General features: G+C 24.0%; 1 protein-coding gene across 1 annotated transcript; it reads left to right on the forward strand.

Annotated features, from left to right (window-relative positions):
- The first annotated feature begins 15,810 nt into the window (after positions 1-15,810).
- LOC145833693 (uncharacterized) lies at positions 15,811-17,470 on the forward strand. The gene is made up of 4 exons (XM_082940841.1): positions 15,811-16,060; positions 16,359-16,590; positions 16,916-16,990; positions 17,182-17,470. The coding sequence occupies exons 1-4, from the start codon at positions 15,811-15,813 to the stop codon at positions 17,468-17,470; spliced, it is 846 nt and encodes a 281-aa protein (XP_082796967.1).
- The last annotated feature ends 895 nt before the right edge of the window (positions 17,471-18,365 follow it).

The following is an 18,365-nucleotide window of genomic DNA, read 5'->3' on the forward strand; positions in this document are numbered from 1 at the left end:
CTTAGAATTAATTTTATAACTATTTATTTAAATTAAATCAAAAGCTGCTAGATTTATTAATTTTTTTCAAGTTTCTGTCGGTTTTACTTTCATTTAAATGTTTAAAACTATTATCAATAAATATTTATGAGTTAAAATGATTTATATAGTCTGGCTAACCACTAAAAAATTATTTATAATTTCCCTAATTGTTTATGTGACAAAATATTTTTGTAGAGTCTGTGCTCACGTGAGTTTAGGGTTAAGAATTATTTTTACATCGTTTTAGAGAGTTTTTTTCACATCCTGAGTGCTTTGGAAAACTTTTCAGCAAAAAAACATCAAACACTTGCTGCAAAAATAAGTAGTCATCAGAGATTTGATAAACATGGCGGTTTGTACGAAAATTATAAAAAATAAAAATCTAACCTATTCCGATCGCAACATAAAAATGAAAATTTATTTTTCGATTTTAAGAGAAGTTATTACCTGAACAAAACAAACTTGATGAAAAAGATGTGAGAATGGAAAATTTTAATCTCATAGAAAGTATTTATAAAAGTTATATTTTGTGGTTGTAAACTTTCTTTCACCACAAACTCACTCGAAAACTTAAATGATTTTTTTGTTTTAGTAAAAAAATAAAATTTATCTTAGCAATTTAACTGTAAAACGATTTCGTTTTATTAAAGAGGTTAACTAATAAAATTGTAAACAATATAAAATATAACAATGAAAGTAAACTTTACTAAAGAGTAACTAACTTTAAGTACAATATTTATAGTCTTGTTGTTGTTAATAAGTAATATTTAACATTAATTACATTTCGCTATATTTCTTAATTTTTCAATAACTGATAATTTGAAATAAAAATATTATTGTATTTGGAACTTCTATTCCGCTAATAAAATTGTTAATTAAAAATAAATAAAAATTTATGAAGTTTTTTGAATTTTTGTTGGACATTTCTAAATAAATTAAAAGTGACCCCTTGTAAAAAAGTGTCTTTGTGCAAAATCATCCGTTGGTACAAATTTGACATCAACCCATATCAAATAATTAGACTGTTTAGACTTTAAAAATAAACTTAAACTATTTTTTTTTTTAATGGTGCAAATAGTACTAAATATAAAATAATTTGTAACAAAAATTTTTCTAGCATTAATGAAATACTATTTTTTAAAGCTTATGGAGTGTTTATGTTTAAGAAAAAACTATTTTGTGACTATAAATTTACAATTTTTACAATAACTCAACAAAACTTAAATACTTGGTGCAAAATTTTGATAAAACAATTAATATCAAAACTATTCTTTTAAAAATATAAACTTAAGCATTCAAGTTTTAAATTATCTTATTTATAACAAAGTTTGTCTTAAGTTTAAAGCTTCAACTACTTTTTTTCTACCTATAACAGTTTAATTAGTAGTGAAAACACGGATTTATCTTTTAATATTTAATTTAAGTACACAGTTTAAACAGTAAACTATTACACAGTCTTGAACAATAAAACGAGAAATACGATGTGGATTGATGAAGACTGATAAAAAAATAAAGTAAAGCAAAACTACATGTAATTTGTTACTATTTAATATTTTTGGTAAGCATTTGTAGTTAAGTGTTTTAAGAAATTTAGTTTTAAAAACACACACTGGTATTCAATACTCGGTAACCTTAAATTTAAATTTCAACCTTAAATTTTTAAAAATACTAATGACAAGTTTCATCTATTGACTTTAGCTTTTAGAATTATTTTTGGATAAAATATTTGATAGAATCCCTAAGTTGTGTACAACAATTGTCCAAAGTTTGCGCTGTTTAAGTTTATTAAGACATCTAATTAAAATAAATTAATTAATCAAATTATTTCATTTTCAGCAATATAACAGTTTCCAGCAACTTGCGGTTAGGAGAGTTTTTGTGTCATAAATTTAACGTAGATTTTTAAAATAATTTTATTCAAAAATAAATACATAAAATTAATACATTGGCTGAATTTTCATAACAAAAATTAAAACCTTTTTAACGTCATTATAACCAAACAACAAATGGTTTAACTCTTTGCCTATTTAAAATCTATACATTTATTTTATCAAAAGTCGCTTTTGTCTTCTTAAGTTTGTACAGCCTAAACCGGCTGATATGTTATTTATAAGAAGTATTATAGATTTAAATTAGCTTTTAAGCAATTTTACAGAAATTATACCACTTTTCAATTTTATCATAGAAATAAATGATTTTTACTAAATTTAAGTTTATAAAAACTGAAGACTTATACTGACTTTTGACAATAATAAAGAAACTCAAAATAAATATCACTGTGATAAAAAAGCAATAATTTTAAATAGTTATGTATTTATAGTTTACTCATTTCCCAAATTTATTGTGTATTTTTCCGTTGAGTTTGTTGAGCCTAAACTGGTTGGTTTAATGTTTATTTTATATAGTTTAACTTTCACTAGTTTTAATAACTTCATCATATCAAAAACCGCTAGAGATTTTAGTTTTTAGTTTGTTGATTTTAGAATGCTTATTTTTCAACTTTTTCTCACATTTTACAATCCTCTAACGTCGTTGTGCAACGAATACTTAAATTTATTGTAAATTCAAATTCTATTTATTTACTTGTTATGAACTATGCTTCTATTGACGAATTTGTACAGCCTAGACCGGCTAAACTGATATTAACTTTAAATATTGTATTTCTATTAGTTTTGTTTTATGCATTTATAATTGCTAAAGCTCACAGTTCTTTGCTGATTTTTTTAATTTTTTTTTTAATTTGAGGAAATGTAAGCAGGTTGAAGAAGTAAAAACACTTATTGTAGTTTCAATTAATAAACTTTATAAAATATTAACATATTTTAAAAACTAAAACTGTGTGAGTATTTTTCTGACGTCAGTAGTACATTATAGTTAACTTTTGTTTTTGTTTTATATAACAAAAAAAATATTTTGGTTTTTATAAAGTACTACTGTATTATTTTTTAAACTCACACTAAAAAACAGGTAATAAGTAAAAAAAAAACAACTAAATTAATTTATAATCTATGTGTAAGTTGAAATTCGTCGCAAAATACAAATAATATAAGACTTTATAATTTGAATAAAAATTTTAAAACTTCTTTTAAATAAGCCATTTGCTACATTAGTAATGTCAAGTATATGATAAAGTTTAAATAAAAGGTAAATAGTTTGGTTTAATTTTTTTTTAACAGTCTATTCTGAGCTATATAGCTTTATTTATATGAAAAAAATTGTTTAATTGTTTAGTTTAATAAATAACTGGCATTTGTTTTTACCTCAGATTTACGGCTTAAATTGATTTTTTTATTAAGAATAAGCCATTAATCATACATTTAGATTATAATAAAATTTGAGGTGGTTTTCAAAGTAAATAAAAAAAAAATTTTTGAGTAGTTTGTAAAGTCTAAACTAGCTGATTTAATATTCATCTAAAGCATTGTAATTTACATTACTTTTTAAAATTAGCATTTACATTAGCATTTAAAAAATTTTTGAAAAGGCAGCCGATTTAAGCTGTATAAATATTTTCATAATTGCAACAATAATCAAAAGTGAAAGAACTAAAAAATGAATTTTTGTTTGTAATATAACAACTGTATAGAAATCTTTATGATGTCAGTAATAAATTAACATATGCTTTTTTATTTTATTTTATAAATATCCTTGACATTATAGTGAAATGAATACTTGCAATATTCATTATTTCAATGTTCAGCACAAGAGAGTATTTAGAGTTGATACGGTTAAATGCACGAGCCAGACAACAAACGGCCATATTTGTATAATGACGAAATGTTTTATACTAAATGCTGATGCAACTAAACACCAAAACATGATGAGGCAGTTTCATATAAGCAGTTAGTTAGTTTGTTGGGCAGCTTGAAGCAACAACTTATTTTGAACTTGTTTTATGAATGCTTATTGTAAGTAATGATTTGCTTTAAACTTAATACTTCAACTGGTGTTTAAGTGTTTAAATATTTGATCCAGATTTACATGCTTTATGGTTTATTAAATCTTTTACAGTTTATTGCTTATTAAAAGTTTTATTTAACTTTTAGTTTATTGTTTTAAGAATTTTGATAAAGATTTAATTAGCTACCAGCTCTTAAAGTGTACATCGTAGTAATTTATATTTTTGATATTTTGTTTGTATTGTTTTGTGTTTCTTTATATAATAGATTCATCACTCCAAACTGTCTTGTTTGATTATATAAAGTAGTCTTAAATAGAATTTAGTATTTATTAGATAGTAAATAAATAAGGTATTATCTAATTATGTTGGGTAGTACTAGTAAACTAAGTGTGCTACAATCCAATGCTAAAATAGTTAAATAGTTTTACTTTTTTTTTTTTTTACTATATTATGTTTTCTAATATAAACTAAAACTAGTTAAATTAGTAAAGAAAAGAATATTTTAACTAATAAAAGTAAGTTAATTAATAATATAAGTGTAAAATGAAAAATATAATTTCGTAAGATTTATAAAATAAATCCCAACGTGATACATGTTATAAAATATTTAAAAAAGTTGTTATTAATTTTAGAGTGTATTTATATACTTGTCTAACTACGTTTAGTAAGTATTTTAAAAGTTTCTTAAACTTGACTTAAAATTTTACTGCGATTAATTTATAAGTAGAGTTTATTATTTATAAAATTTAAGTAAGTAATATAATTGAAACTTAACTTAAAAGAAGATTAGGCCAAAATTAATGTGGTTTAATTAAAAAACTTAATCAAGTTACTTCAAAAAAAAAGCAGTTTATTTTATTTAAACACATTATACATCTTTTTAAAAACATACGTTTCGTGCAATGATTATTTTAAACTATTTAAAAATCTACTAAGTTTACATTATTATCGTCATTAATTAATATTAACAAACTTTATTTCGGAGGTTTAAACATATGAATATTAAGTATTTTTAATACTATCACCGACAGCAAAGACTATTTTTTTAAAGCTGTTCCGCTTAGCTTATATATTTGAGTGTGTTATATTGTAAGTTTAACAGAATGTAAGGTTTTTAAATAATTAAACCTTAAATAATAAAAAACTCTTTTAACTATTTAACTTGTTTTAATCGATACAAAAGTAGTTACACTCTCGCATATTTACGCATTCTAGACGTTACGCACTCTCGTTTAGTTACGTATTTTAGAGATCTAAAAAAATGAAACATTTTTAAGCAGTTTTTGACTTATCAAGTTGATTAAAATACTGTTATAATAAATAAAGTATAAATATTGGAGAAAATTATAGTTTCGTTATTAGACAAGAGTTTTATTTTGTAAAATTCTCATTTAAACTAAACTATAAGATATACTTTTTAATTTAACTGACAAAATCTTTGTTCTAAAATTTGGATTTAAATAAAACGGGTTTACACATAATTTGCTAACTTTTTTTTAGTAAGTTACAAAAGGTTAAGTTGGAAAAGTTTTTGCTTTTATTCAACAGTTAAAAAAAAAATTAAGAAATTATTAAACTTTACTTTTTCGAAACTAAAATATACAATAAATTGAATTACACTTTATAATTTTTTAATATAAACATCTAGAGGTAAATTTAATTACTTGGCCACAAACAACTTTCATTACCAAAAAGTATAATTTGAACTTAACTTTTTTATTCACAGTAAACTTAGTTAAAAGAAATAAAAGCTATAATATTATTGAAAACTAGTAAAAAGTTTTTTTAAGTGATTGACGTTATTTCTCGATAAACACAATTGTTAGTTCTTAAAAACGCATAAAGTTTAAAATAATCAATTTTATAATACAATCATTTACTTAACACTAGGTTGTAGAGCTACAAAAAGTAGTGTAACTATATATATAGTTGAATTTGAACTTTAATACTATAAATATATTGTATAACGTTGAATTGTTTGTTTTTGAAAATGGAAAACTTACAGTGTAAAAACCTAAGTGTAAAAACATAAGTGTAAAAATTTATGCTTTGAGTTAATTAAACAGTTTAGTTTTTTATACTTCTATATAAAGCAAAAAAAAACATAAGATTTTTATTACTGTCATAAATAATTACTCTAAACGGTGCATTAAATTTTTTTAAACGTACTTTTAAATTTCAAAAGTTTAAAAAAACAGGATTAACTGTAAATTATTTTAATTTTACTGTTTCTTTTTATTTGGAATTAGAAGAAATAGTAATCTAACATAACAATTTTCTAGTTATAAACTTACAATTAAATGATTCTTAAATAGAATTGAACTATTTAAATTAACAAGATATTATATAAACAGTTATGTTTTAAACAACATAACTATTATGCCATAGTGATCATAAATATTTAAGCTACAAGATTTTTCTAATAAGGTTAAATTTAGTTGTTTATAAATTTCTTTCAGTTTTTAAATAATTTAAAGAGTCAAACGTTTTATTAGTTTAAATACTATAATTTTTGAAAATAGAATTACTTTTTTGGTTATATATAAACAAATCAAATTCAAATTAAATTAATGTACATATCATTTTCTATACTTTAAATCTAAAATGTAATGGTATAAAACTTTAAGTCAGCTGTTTTTTTTTTAAATAATTCTTGTATTAAATCTAAATGTTCACAGATATAATTAATACCCCTCGTGCAATTTAGTAAACTCGTGCAATTTTTCTTAGTGCACTGTAGACCTGTTGCCATATTTCTAGGTAAACAAAATTGCACGAGGTTTCTAATTTGAACGAGAACAAAGTTGCAAGACGGCGAAAAATTGCAAGAAGCCAAATTTGCACGAGTTACGTTTTTGCACGAAAGCAAAAAATTAAGAAAAAAAAATATATATAATAAAAAGAAGTACATTTAGGGGTAACAGTTATAGTAAAAAAATATATAAAAAGACAAATAAAAATTGTAGAAAAAATAAAAATAACTTCAAACAAAAAAGAAGCTACCGACTGGAGGTAAGAGTTAAAGGTAACAGTGATAGTTGAAAAAAAATTAAAAGATAAAATAAAATTTTAATTTTTTTTAATAATTAAAGATAAATAAATTACCAACTGAGGGTAAGGGTTAAGGGTAGCAGTGGTAGTTAAAAAAAAATTAAAAGATAAATTAAAATTTTAATTTTTTTTAATAATTAAAGATAAATAAATTACCAACTGAGGGTAAGGGTTAAAGGTAACAGTGATAGTAAAAAAAGAGTAAAAAAGAAATAAAATTAAAAAAAAAAAAAAAAAAAAAATTATGCGCAAAATTGTCTCCGTGCAATTTCATCCCCATCCGTTCATTTTAATCCCCTCGTGCAATTTTGTGCACTCGTGTAATTTTGTGCACTCGTACAATTTTGTGCACTCGTGAAATTTTGTCCCATCGTGCAACTTTGTACGCTTGTGCAAATTTTACAGGTAGTTGTATTCTCAAAATAGATTAATAAAATGCTTGATTTTGTTTTAGTGATTTATCTAACTTAATTTAATACTTATCACAAATTAAAAGTATCTTAATTATATTTTTAATAAAACAATGTAACAGCATCATTTAGCTTATATTCAAAAACTATTTTACTACTATATCTTACTTAAGTTTAAAACTTTTTATTTTGTAACTCTACTAAAAAATACTGCAAACAGGTTTGTTAAGAAATATATAAAACAAAAACAAAATAATTTTTTTTTTGATAAAATTAGTCAGTTTATAACTTAAGATTAATTTTTTTACATCTATAAAAGTTTAATAAAAAAGAACTATGACTGCAATTAAATCAATCTAAAAGTTAGAATTAAAATTTATTTTGCTCCTAACGTCACGAATACAATTCAACAAATTATGATTTTTAATTTACTATAAGTTTATAATTTTTTTCTTAAAGAAGCATTGGTCTTTTCTGAGAGTTTTTACAGCGAATACCGGCTGATTAAGTTAGAATCTCTTAAATATTTAATAAAAACTATTTGTTTAATTACTTAAACGTTTAGTTTTACTTCTATTTTAAGAATTCGGACTGCCTAAACGAGTTGATAAACTACTTTTTGAAACAATTATTTTACTCAATGGTTTTATGACTAAAAATAGCTTGTTTCGAAATTTAAGAAAAAAAAGTAAAAGTTATACTTTGACTTTTAATTTTTTCATAACACTAAAAAAAAATAGTTTATTCAGCCGCTTTAGGCTTCACTTAAAATTCACTTAAAATTACTTCACTTTAAATTCACTTAACAAAAGTTTTTGAAGATGAACAAAATTTTATGTTAATATAATAAAGTAAACACTACGTGAAACGTTTATGACATCAATAAAATTATTAAGGTTTTTTTCATTTTAGCTGGAAAAAAAATATATTATTAACTCTTGATTGTTTTTGTGGACAATATGATAATCATATATATATATACATATATATATACACTACGAAAAGCTGCAATCATTTGAAAAGTTCAAAAGTAACGAATAAATTCTTTTGTTTACATGCCCGTAAAGGCCGTAAAAGTGAGAATATCTAAACCACATGTAGTAGCTTTGAACAACCTTTTTTTTTCATTTATTAAAACAATTTTTTGAATATTCCATGAAGTCGATGGATATTTTTTATTTTAAGCTTTTGTTTATTTAGTGTATTTTAACTGTTTATAGTCTACTGTACTATTTTTTACTGTAAACAAACCGCTGACCGTAAATTATAATTCATTTGCAAGAAGATTTTACAAAATGAACGGACAAACTTCTTACACATAATATAAATAAAAACATTGCCTAAAGTTTTGAACGTAACGAAATAGGTTTTATTTTGGATTTTGAATTTAAAAAAATACTTAGTTTTATTCTTAAAATCTCTAAATAAGTTGCATTATGATAACTTTTACATTTTATTTAAATTTTTTTCATTTTCGTAAAAACTGTTATGTTAGTTAAAGGCCTAAACAAAACATAAACTCAAAGCAGGACAAAGTCGACAGCCTTTTAAAAGTAGCGGGGCAATTTTTCTATAAAAAAAAAGCTCGCGGACGTTATTTAAAAATATTTCTAGTAATCAACCTAACAAAATTGTGTTTTGATACCAAATTAATAGTTCCCGTTGTACTTTGATATACTGAATTAGAGAGAATTGTTCACTTAATTTATATTCAAATATAAAAGTTCATGTTGCAGTGTTATTATCTGTACGTCAGCAAGTTTTGTAAGCTATAAATTTTTCAATTAATCTTGCTGCTTGAAAGCACAATTTTTTATTGTCTTAACTAAGAACACATACAAAACAAATATCAATTAACTAAGCCAACAACCTAATGCCATCAAGTTAACATAATATTTTCGTTATGATAATAAATTCAATTTCAATTAGTTTTTACTTAAACTAATTATTTAATCTTAAATAGATTAATATAAATGTTTTTAGTTTACTTCGATATATTTCTAATGTTAATTTCGTTATTCGAGCATTGTAGATTGTAGTCTCAAGTTTGTAGTCTCTTTATTATTTCGTACTTATTTAGTCAATTTAATCTAATACCTACATATCAATGTTTCATTACTATTGTTACTACGTCAGTAATAAAAATACACAATGTTTTTATATTAGTGTTGTGCTGTTAAAACTATTTTTTTAATAAAATCTTGTAAATGAAATACTAAGCCATTATAAAAGGACAGTTTCTTATTTTATTTAGAAAAATTGTTTAAGGTTCATAAAACTTCTTAGCTCATAAAATGATTTATTTAAATTAAACATTTATTACTTATTCAAAGCGTTTTAGTTTGTCAAACAGAATGATGACTTAAAACTTACAAAAAATTTAATGACGTTTAAGTAGTTTTACTTTGGCTAATTAGTTTTTACAAAATTAAACAATTAGTTTTAATTAGAATCATCGAAAGTTTTTTCATTTAAATTCAAATACTTTTCTGTAAAATGTTTATTAAGAGTTCGACTTTTTGAGTTGTACAAACTGGTAGAGATATTTTGCATTATATTAGAGCAGGGGTCGGCAAACTGCGGCCCGCGGGCCAATTGCGGCCCGCGAAGGGTAAATCTGCGGCCCGCGAGCATGTTATTTTTTTGAATGGAATGCGGCCCGCGAAAGAAAATTTTGTGGCCCGCGAGCATGTAAAAGTGGCCCGCTGAGCAAAAATATATTTCAAGTAAAATTTTTTTCGGTAATTCGATTTAATTTGTTTAGTTTGGTTTTAAGTCTCTGTATAAAATTTAAAAATAATTAGAAGAAGTTGCTACTTTAACTTAAAAATGTGAAAAAGACAGATTAGCATTCTAACAGGATATTTTTCTGAGTTTCATAATAACTTCTACTTTACAACAGCAAGTAATTATCTGAAAAAAGAGTGCTTGAATTTAATAAGTTAGTTATATTATACTAAATTATCAAATAAACTTAATGCAAATATTTTCCATTTTGTACAAAAGTAATGAACAGTATTAACTAAAGTGTCATTTCTTTATAGCTTAGAAATGTTTTCCAATTTTTTTATACCTAAATTTCTTTTATATATATTTTTTTGTAAATGTTATGTTTTAGTGTAAAAACATTTAAAATAACATAGTAATAAGAAAAAAAGGTTTATTTAAGTTTTGTTTTGAAACATTTTGATTTTTTAGAAGTTTTCTTTGCACTTGAACTAATTTATATGCACACCAACTTAAAAAAATGCTCATATTTTAAACCACTTTTTATAAAATACTTTAGTTAGTTTAAGTTTAGTTTATGCATAATTTTCTAAGTTTGTTTTTTATGCATGTAATATCTAAATTTGTACAGACACAATTAAAACAATATATATGACATGAACTAATATAGTTTTTGTTAGGTATACATTTTCATTTTTAAAACATTGTTTTTGTCAAACTAAACTAGTTTTTATCCCTTGCATATCAATACACACAATTGCTGGTTTTTAGAGCTATCTATTTAATATAAACTAGACTTAGGGATAGTTTATAAACATTGACACACACTCAGACTATCACTATTCGAAGACTTAAAATCTCAGGCCAACTAAGTCATTTTATAAGTTTTTGGCTAGAATTGTTTTTTGTATACAAAAATATCAGGAATGTTTTTGTTAATTCAGGCTGGCTTTTTTGCTTGAAAGAGTGGCAAATTAAACTTATGATGTAAGTTTTGCTCAACCCAAAGTGTTAGTTTTAGTTATAATATATGTTATAATATATCAAGTTCAAGCTTTGACTTGAAAATTTATGCTTAAAAATTTTGGAAAAAACTTTAATTTGAGAATTTTTGAAAAAGCCTGGAGTTTCAAACAATTTTTACATGTAAAGTAGTGAAATTTCGATTTGACACAAAAAATTTAGCAAATAAACATTTCTTTTTTAAAAAATATACTAAAGTAACTTAACAGTGTTTTTTAATATTGATATACTTTATAAGACACTTTTTAAACTTTAATTAAACTTTATACTAAAAATAAAAAAAGAATTGTACTTCTAAAAACTTTTGGTGCATTGCACCTTTACTTGTAAAATTTCACCGATTGTTCTGCTTCGTGTTTGAACTAAACCAAGAAATTATACTAAAGTGTCAAAATTAAAAAAACATCTCTAATAAAAATTCTCAGATGAGCAATAGTTTTTCTATTAGTGCTCTCATCTTACCATATTGATTAAAGTCATAACTTGATTTATGCGACTTTATAACGTTAGAGCATTTCCTAAATAGGACTTCTTGTTGTCATGGAAGAAATAAACAAAAGTTTTTCATTACTGCCAATAAAAATTGTTTAAAAAAGTTTTCAATTATAAACAGTGTTTTATTTTTAGTAATTAATTTTGCTACTTTATAACTTGCCTAAAAACTTTTTTCTGATAATTCTGTAGTTACTGAAGATAATCATGTGCTTTGTTCGAACTGACTTTGGTGATTTGTTTTTTATCGTGTCTCGCAATAACTCCTAACTAACATTTATTTTTGTTGCTCGTAGTTTATTTTACAACTAATATTTTTAAATTCTTATTGCAGATAAAGAATTGCTGTAATGCTTAATAAAAAAAGAGTTTTTTCTCTTTTCGCTAATGACTCAATTAAGTTTTATACTTTTGTTAAAAATGTTTAAGAAAGTTAATTGTCCATTCCAGCTGACTTATATTTTTTTGGCATGTAATTTGTTTACTGTTAATAAGTTTCGTTATTTCTTTATGTTGTGAACTTTGTTTAAACAGGGTTGTTACACAAACAGGCTATTTTAAAAGTTTGAAAACTCAGATGTGAGTGAAACTTTTATTTCAAACACTTTAAATAAACCTTAGAATTCCCAGAATAGTTTTTATGACTGTAGTGTAGTTTACTAATTGTAGTTTTTTCTTGTTTTTTTTACACTTTGTGTACTTTTTAATGATGATGATATTTTTACTAGGTACTTGAGCTTGATATACAACTATTTACTAGCTTTTTTAACTTTTAATGAACTTAGGCTGGTTTGATACAACTCAGACATTTTTGCTTTTTAAGTGACAACCATGTAAAAGACTAGTTACTAACAAGATATTATATTTAAGTATTCGAGAATTAATTATTGTAAGAATTTGTTCTAGCTTTCTATAATACAAACAGGTATTAATTTTATTAAATTAACTTATTACTAAATTTTTTAATGAATGTAAACTATTTAACACGCAAAAACTTTTTTTTGAAGTTAATATTCTTGGAAATATGAAAAAAGGGGTTGATGATATAACAAATGTATAAAAGTAACTAATAAATTGTCTTTCAAGCTTGGTTTTTGTAGAGAGTTAAATTGTATGTAAAATTACAAAAGTATCAAATTTAACTTAGTAAGTGCTTATAAAAGTACATAGTTTATTAACACTTAAGTATATTAGTCAATGTAAATTTCATTCTAATTTTATTTAACTTAAATAGTCATTTAAAATCATTTCAAAATCAATTTAAAAAATCAAAAATTCAAAATCATTTAAAATGATAAGGTGAATAAAAGTAAAACTTTTCTCTAGTGTTACTAAAACCAAAAGATTATTCAAATGTCACTAAAACTAAAACTGCGGCCCGCGAAGACTTTGTAAACTTGAAATTTGGCCCGCGACCACCAACTGCCTGCCGACCCCTGTATTAGAGCATAGACCATTAATTTATCTTAGAATATAAAACTCCAAGTAATAGTGTTATTTATAGTACGTTAGCAACAGTTACGTTTGAACAAAAAAAAAACTAATTATGCTGTTAAAAATTATTCTAAAAATATTTTCCTTGTTGACATTATATAAAGTTAGTCAAAAATTTACTTAATAAAGTCTAAATACTAACAGTATTTAAACTAAACTTTTATATTATTAGATGTAAGTACATTGTTTAAAATTCTGCTTTCTAAAAAAATACAGAAAAAGAAAATTGAGTATAAAAAATTGCATTTTTGATTAAACATCATGGCAATATAAAGCACTGAATTAAATACAATTTTGTTTTATACAAAATAATTTAATTGTTAACAATTTTTCAGTAATAAAATTATTATTTGTACAGTCTCAACTAATAATAAACAATTTTATAAACATTTCATTGATTATATTATAGAAAAAATCTATAACAAATAGTTTTTTTTATGAAAACTATTAACTTTAAAAACAAGTTTAAAAGTCATTTTACATTTTCATGTAGCAAAACAAACTTTTTCTCTTGTTTTTTAGACATACAAATCAGTTTGAGTTTGAACAAACTGTTTAAATTTAAATTTTGAGTTAAAGTTTTTGTTCATCCAAGCCTTAAAGAGAAAGCAAGGTCACGTTTTTTACTGATGCAAGTTTGCTTTTGCATACTACAGCCATATATAAACACACATCACTTGGAGAGGGGATTCATTCTATTCACTGCTTCCTACAGTAAACATGTTATTCCAGAATAGACATTTTACTGTTTAATTAATTTGTATTAAGCTTTTATTTAAGAATATTACTTTCTAATAACTATTTTTAATTACTTTTCTTCACTTTATCCTTATTTTAATTTAAAGATTCCCAAAATGAAACTATTTTATTTGAAAAAACCTTATAACAAATAATCTTAGTCGTTTAGCTTCAGTGTTTGTTTGTTTTTTAAAAAATTTCAATTGTTAAAACTTTTTATCTCCTAAAATGTAGTTTCTCAATAAGTAATAGATAAAAGTGTTTTTAAACACAACGTCTTGTACTAAATTTGTTTAGCAACATTAATATTTTAGAGGTAAAACAGCCATAAAAAACACTTAATTTTTACATAAATTTATAATTTAAATACCCGTGACTCTAAGTTTATTTTCAAATCAAGTTTGTTCTCTTTTTCTCTCTCTTTCATTCTATTACGTCATCATAAATTTACTCACAAACTGTATCTTACATTATATTAAATATTAATAAGCCTAAATCAAAAGTATAACTGAAGGATATTTGTTTTTTATTTTTTGACTTAGTTTTAAATTAAGTTTTTTTATAGAGCAGTTTGTTTGAAAAGGTCTAATTTTTAAATATAGTTTTTTATTTAACTAATATTAAGAACTTAAAAGAAATGGTAAAGAGTTAGTTATAAACAACTAATTAAGGTTAGGTTTGTGCGAGAAATATTTTAAATATGATAAATAAATATTATATGTTTGTAAATATCTTTTTAAAAGCTTTTGAAAGTTAGTTTAAATTAATAAAATAAACCAGACACATTTAATTTCATTTATATAAATTAGTTTTAAACTTTTAGAAAGACTAGTGGTGACTTAAAATAAACTTAATGAGGGTTTAATCTCTTATAGAATCGTCTATGTACAAAATAGGGTTATTTTTTAGTAGTACACGAAGATTTTTTATAAAGTATTACAACTATTAAAAAACATTATAAGTACATAAGAGTTAGGATCTACTTCTGGTATCAAGTCGACTTTATGAAGTTACAATGTAGCAGGATATCAAACTGTATTTGTTAACATATTGAATTTAGTAAAAAATTTTGAGTTAAAATTTTTGTTCATCCAAGCATTTAAGAGTAAGCAAGGTAAAGTGATTTACTGATGCAAGTTTGCTTTTCCATACTACTGCCATATATAAACAATCATCAGTTGGAGAGGTGATTCATTTTAGTTCTAGCTAGCTGCAGTAAACATGTTAATCCAGAATAGACATTTATACCGTTTGATTAGTTTTTATAAGGCTTTTATTTAAGATTTTTTTTTATAGTAAGTATTTTTATATATTAGTTTTAAGCACTTAACTCTTATTTTAATTTAAAGATTCCCAAAGTAAAATTATTTTAGATTTAAATTTAACTCAATGGTTTTAAAAACATTCTTAATAATTTATTAAGCATAACTTTTTTTTTTTATTCTACATAGTTCTTTATTTTTATAAGTGTTTATAATGATTCTTCAATACAATATTCATTGCCTTGCCTAGTCTTATCTAAAACAGCCCTAAGTATTTATTATTATCAGTAACAGTACAGTCAATTTAAATATATATTAGGGTTTGTAATGTGGGTGTAAAACATACTATAACCTTACATTTGTTTGTTGTTTAGAATTTTATTGCGTATAGTTCATAAGTAATAGAAAAAAGTAAAATATTTCGTTTTTAATCCTTACTAAAAAGTTATTACATAACTAACATTTGATAATCTTACATTTTCAACCAATAACGAAAATTTTATTGATTGAGTTTAGGTGTACAAATTATTTTTGTACCTGTGTTTTAGTTTTTATAAAGGTAAATAGTTGTAAGATTTTCATTATGTTACTAAAGCTATTCTAGTTCTATAGGCTTTAAACACCTTCAATGATAAAAGTTTACTAACAATAACAGTATATTTGTTACAGAGTGTATCTAAAAACAAATAAAATGAGTTATAACGGAGCAAACAGCAATGTTTTTAATATCAGCGGCTATACAGAAATTTGGCAACACAACATGAAACAAATGCTCAAAAGAGTATGGGAAATTTCAAGGACCTACAAAGTAGTTGCGATTGATACCGAATTCCCTGGAGATCCACATGGAAGTAATGATTACTGGCGTAATGAGACAAAAACAAATAAGGCTTACGAAGTACTAAAGAAAAACGTAGACTGCACAAAAATGATTTCATTAGGTTCGTGAGATAGTTATATTTAAATTTTTTTTATTGTTTTTAATGTAACTTATAATGTTATTATTTTTGTTGCATAGCTCAAAATTATTATCGTGCAGGAAATGTTAGTCGAAACAATTTTCACAAAAATTTAAAACTTTTACCTTCATATAATAGTATTTAGACAAATTATACTCCAACCCTAAATATACTAAAATTTAATTTTTTCTTCTTCTACAACATTATATAGGCCCGTTCATTTTTAATATTAATTATTTTATACACTTATAAAGTATTATAATGGTTGTATTAAATTTAGGTTTGTCTTTTTGTTCATACGATGGACAACAGCCTATAGACCATACCTTTACCTTCAATATGAAATTCGATGAAAAGACGGAACTAGCAAATCCAGCTTCCGTAATATACTTAAAAGAACATGGCACAGATTTTGATAGACACAGAAAGTACGGTAGCAAACAGATAGACGTGGTAAAAGGTCTTAAAGGACTTTTCTGGAATCAAGGCATCACTTGGGTTACTTTTCAAGGGTAAGAATTTATTTACTTTTGTAAAATAATAAAAGTAAGGTTTTTAACTTGCAAATTTTCAATTACGACTTTTCGTTATGTTTTGTTATACAATATCTTTCAAAAGTATAGGTGTTAGCTAACACAAACTATTCTAATTCAAAAAATGAAGGGATTTATATAATGATATTCTTACATTAAATAAAAATCTACCCATCATAAAAAATCAATAAAACGATGTAATATAGATACGAGTACAAATGATTTTACCATGTTAATTAATATGTAATAAATATAGTAAAATTTGAATCGAGCAAACGTAAATTAATACAATTGTCTGTTTCAGATGTAAAGACCTGGCATACATCATAAAACATTACAGAAAGACAAATCTGCCGAAAGAGCTCACTGGATTTAAGAGGTCTGTTTAACCATTATATTATTTTTTATTAAGATAATAACAAAAGCAGATTTTTATTCAATTATTAACCCTAATACGCATCAATTTATTTTCAATAATTTTACTTGACCGAATACAACCATTTTTAATATATCTTAATAATGCATAATGTTACAGTTTAGACAACTTTTTATATGAGATATTTTCAACAGATTAGTGAGCCAACATTTTAAAACAAATGTCGACCTGAAGTACATTGTGACGCACGTACCTTCATTTCGACATTTAAGCAGATGGGGGCTGTCGAGAATCGTGAAAAGTTTCGGATTGCCAGCAAACCAGGCCCACAATGCCGGTAGAGACGCAGAAATGACGTTGAGACTGTTTTTTCAAGTAGGCAGCATTCTACCAAACTATCAAGAGTACTTCGGAAAACTATGGAGCTTACACTATGAGCCGCCGAAGCTGTGCACTGCCGAAGGGGATTTTAAATTTATTTAAAAATAACAATTTTAACGTCGTCAAAAACTTAGAAAAATAAAGATAAAGAATATTAAAAGGTGTGTATTTAGTAGTTTAAGATGTTTAACAAGAAACTTTATTAAAATTAGTTTGTTTATATTATAAATATCGAACATACATGGCTTAAATGACAAGTAGTTTTATTTCCATTTTAAGGATTTTAAATGATATTTTATGAACAATAAAAAAGTTAAAAATTTATTAACTTGTAGAAAGTATAGAACTGTTTTATTTAAAGTCAGTACAATTTTACAATTAACTTAATTACTTTTAAGTTTCAACAACGTTATAAATTAAGTAGTATCGTTACAATTTTTAAACATAGTTACTTAGTTTATTACTTTTTAATGTAAAGAAACCTGACCAAAATTAAAAGTTTCACAGAAAGCTGGAATTTGTCCTTAGTTTTAGTCATAATTGTATGTCTATTAACTTATCTAACTGTTGAAAGTAGGTTATCAAAAAAATCAAAAGATATTTGGTACGTAGATTTTTGACAACAAACTCAAATTTACATTGTTTTTATTTAAAACCATTGTTATACAATATCAGAAATTAATGATATTAATAATTAAAACTCATAGCATTTTTTTTTCAAAAATTTTGTTATTTTGTGAAAAGTGTTTATCTACTATTTTAAAGTTTTAGTTTAAGTCATCTTTTTTTATATAAAAAAAACTGTCATAAGTGTAAAAAACATTAAACGGTAGTCGTTAAAGTTCATTGCTTATTATATAAGTATACGAACATTTTTTTAACAACATACTACCACGGAAAACTATAGAGCATGTACAATCAGCCACCACTAGCTAGTGTCAGGGATGACGTGTGAAGTTGTTACTAGGGTTCGTTCTAGACAACCTTAATTATTATG

Source organism: Thalia democratica, chromosome 4 (genome assembly GCF_965202585.1).
Source record: "Thalia democratica chromosome 4, ktThaDemo2.hap1.1, whole genome shotgun sequence".
Taxonomy (NCBI): Eukaryota; Metazoa; Chordata; class Thaliacea; order Salpida; family Salpidae; genus Thalia; species Thalia democratica.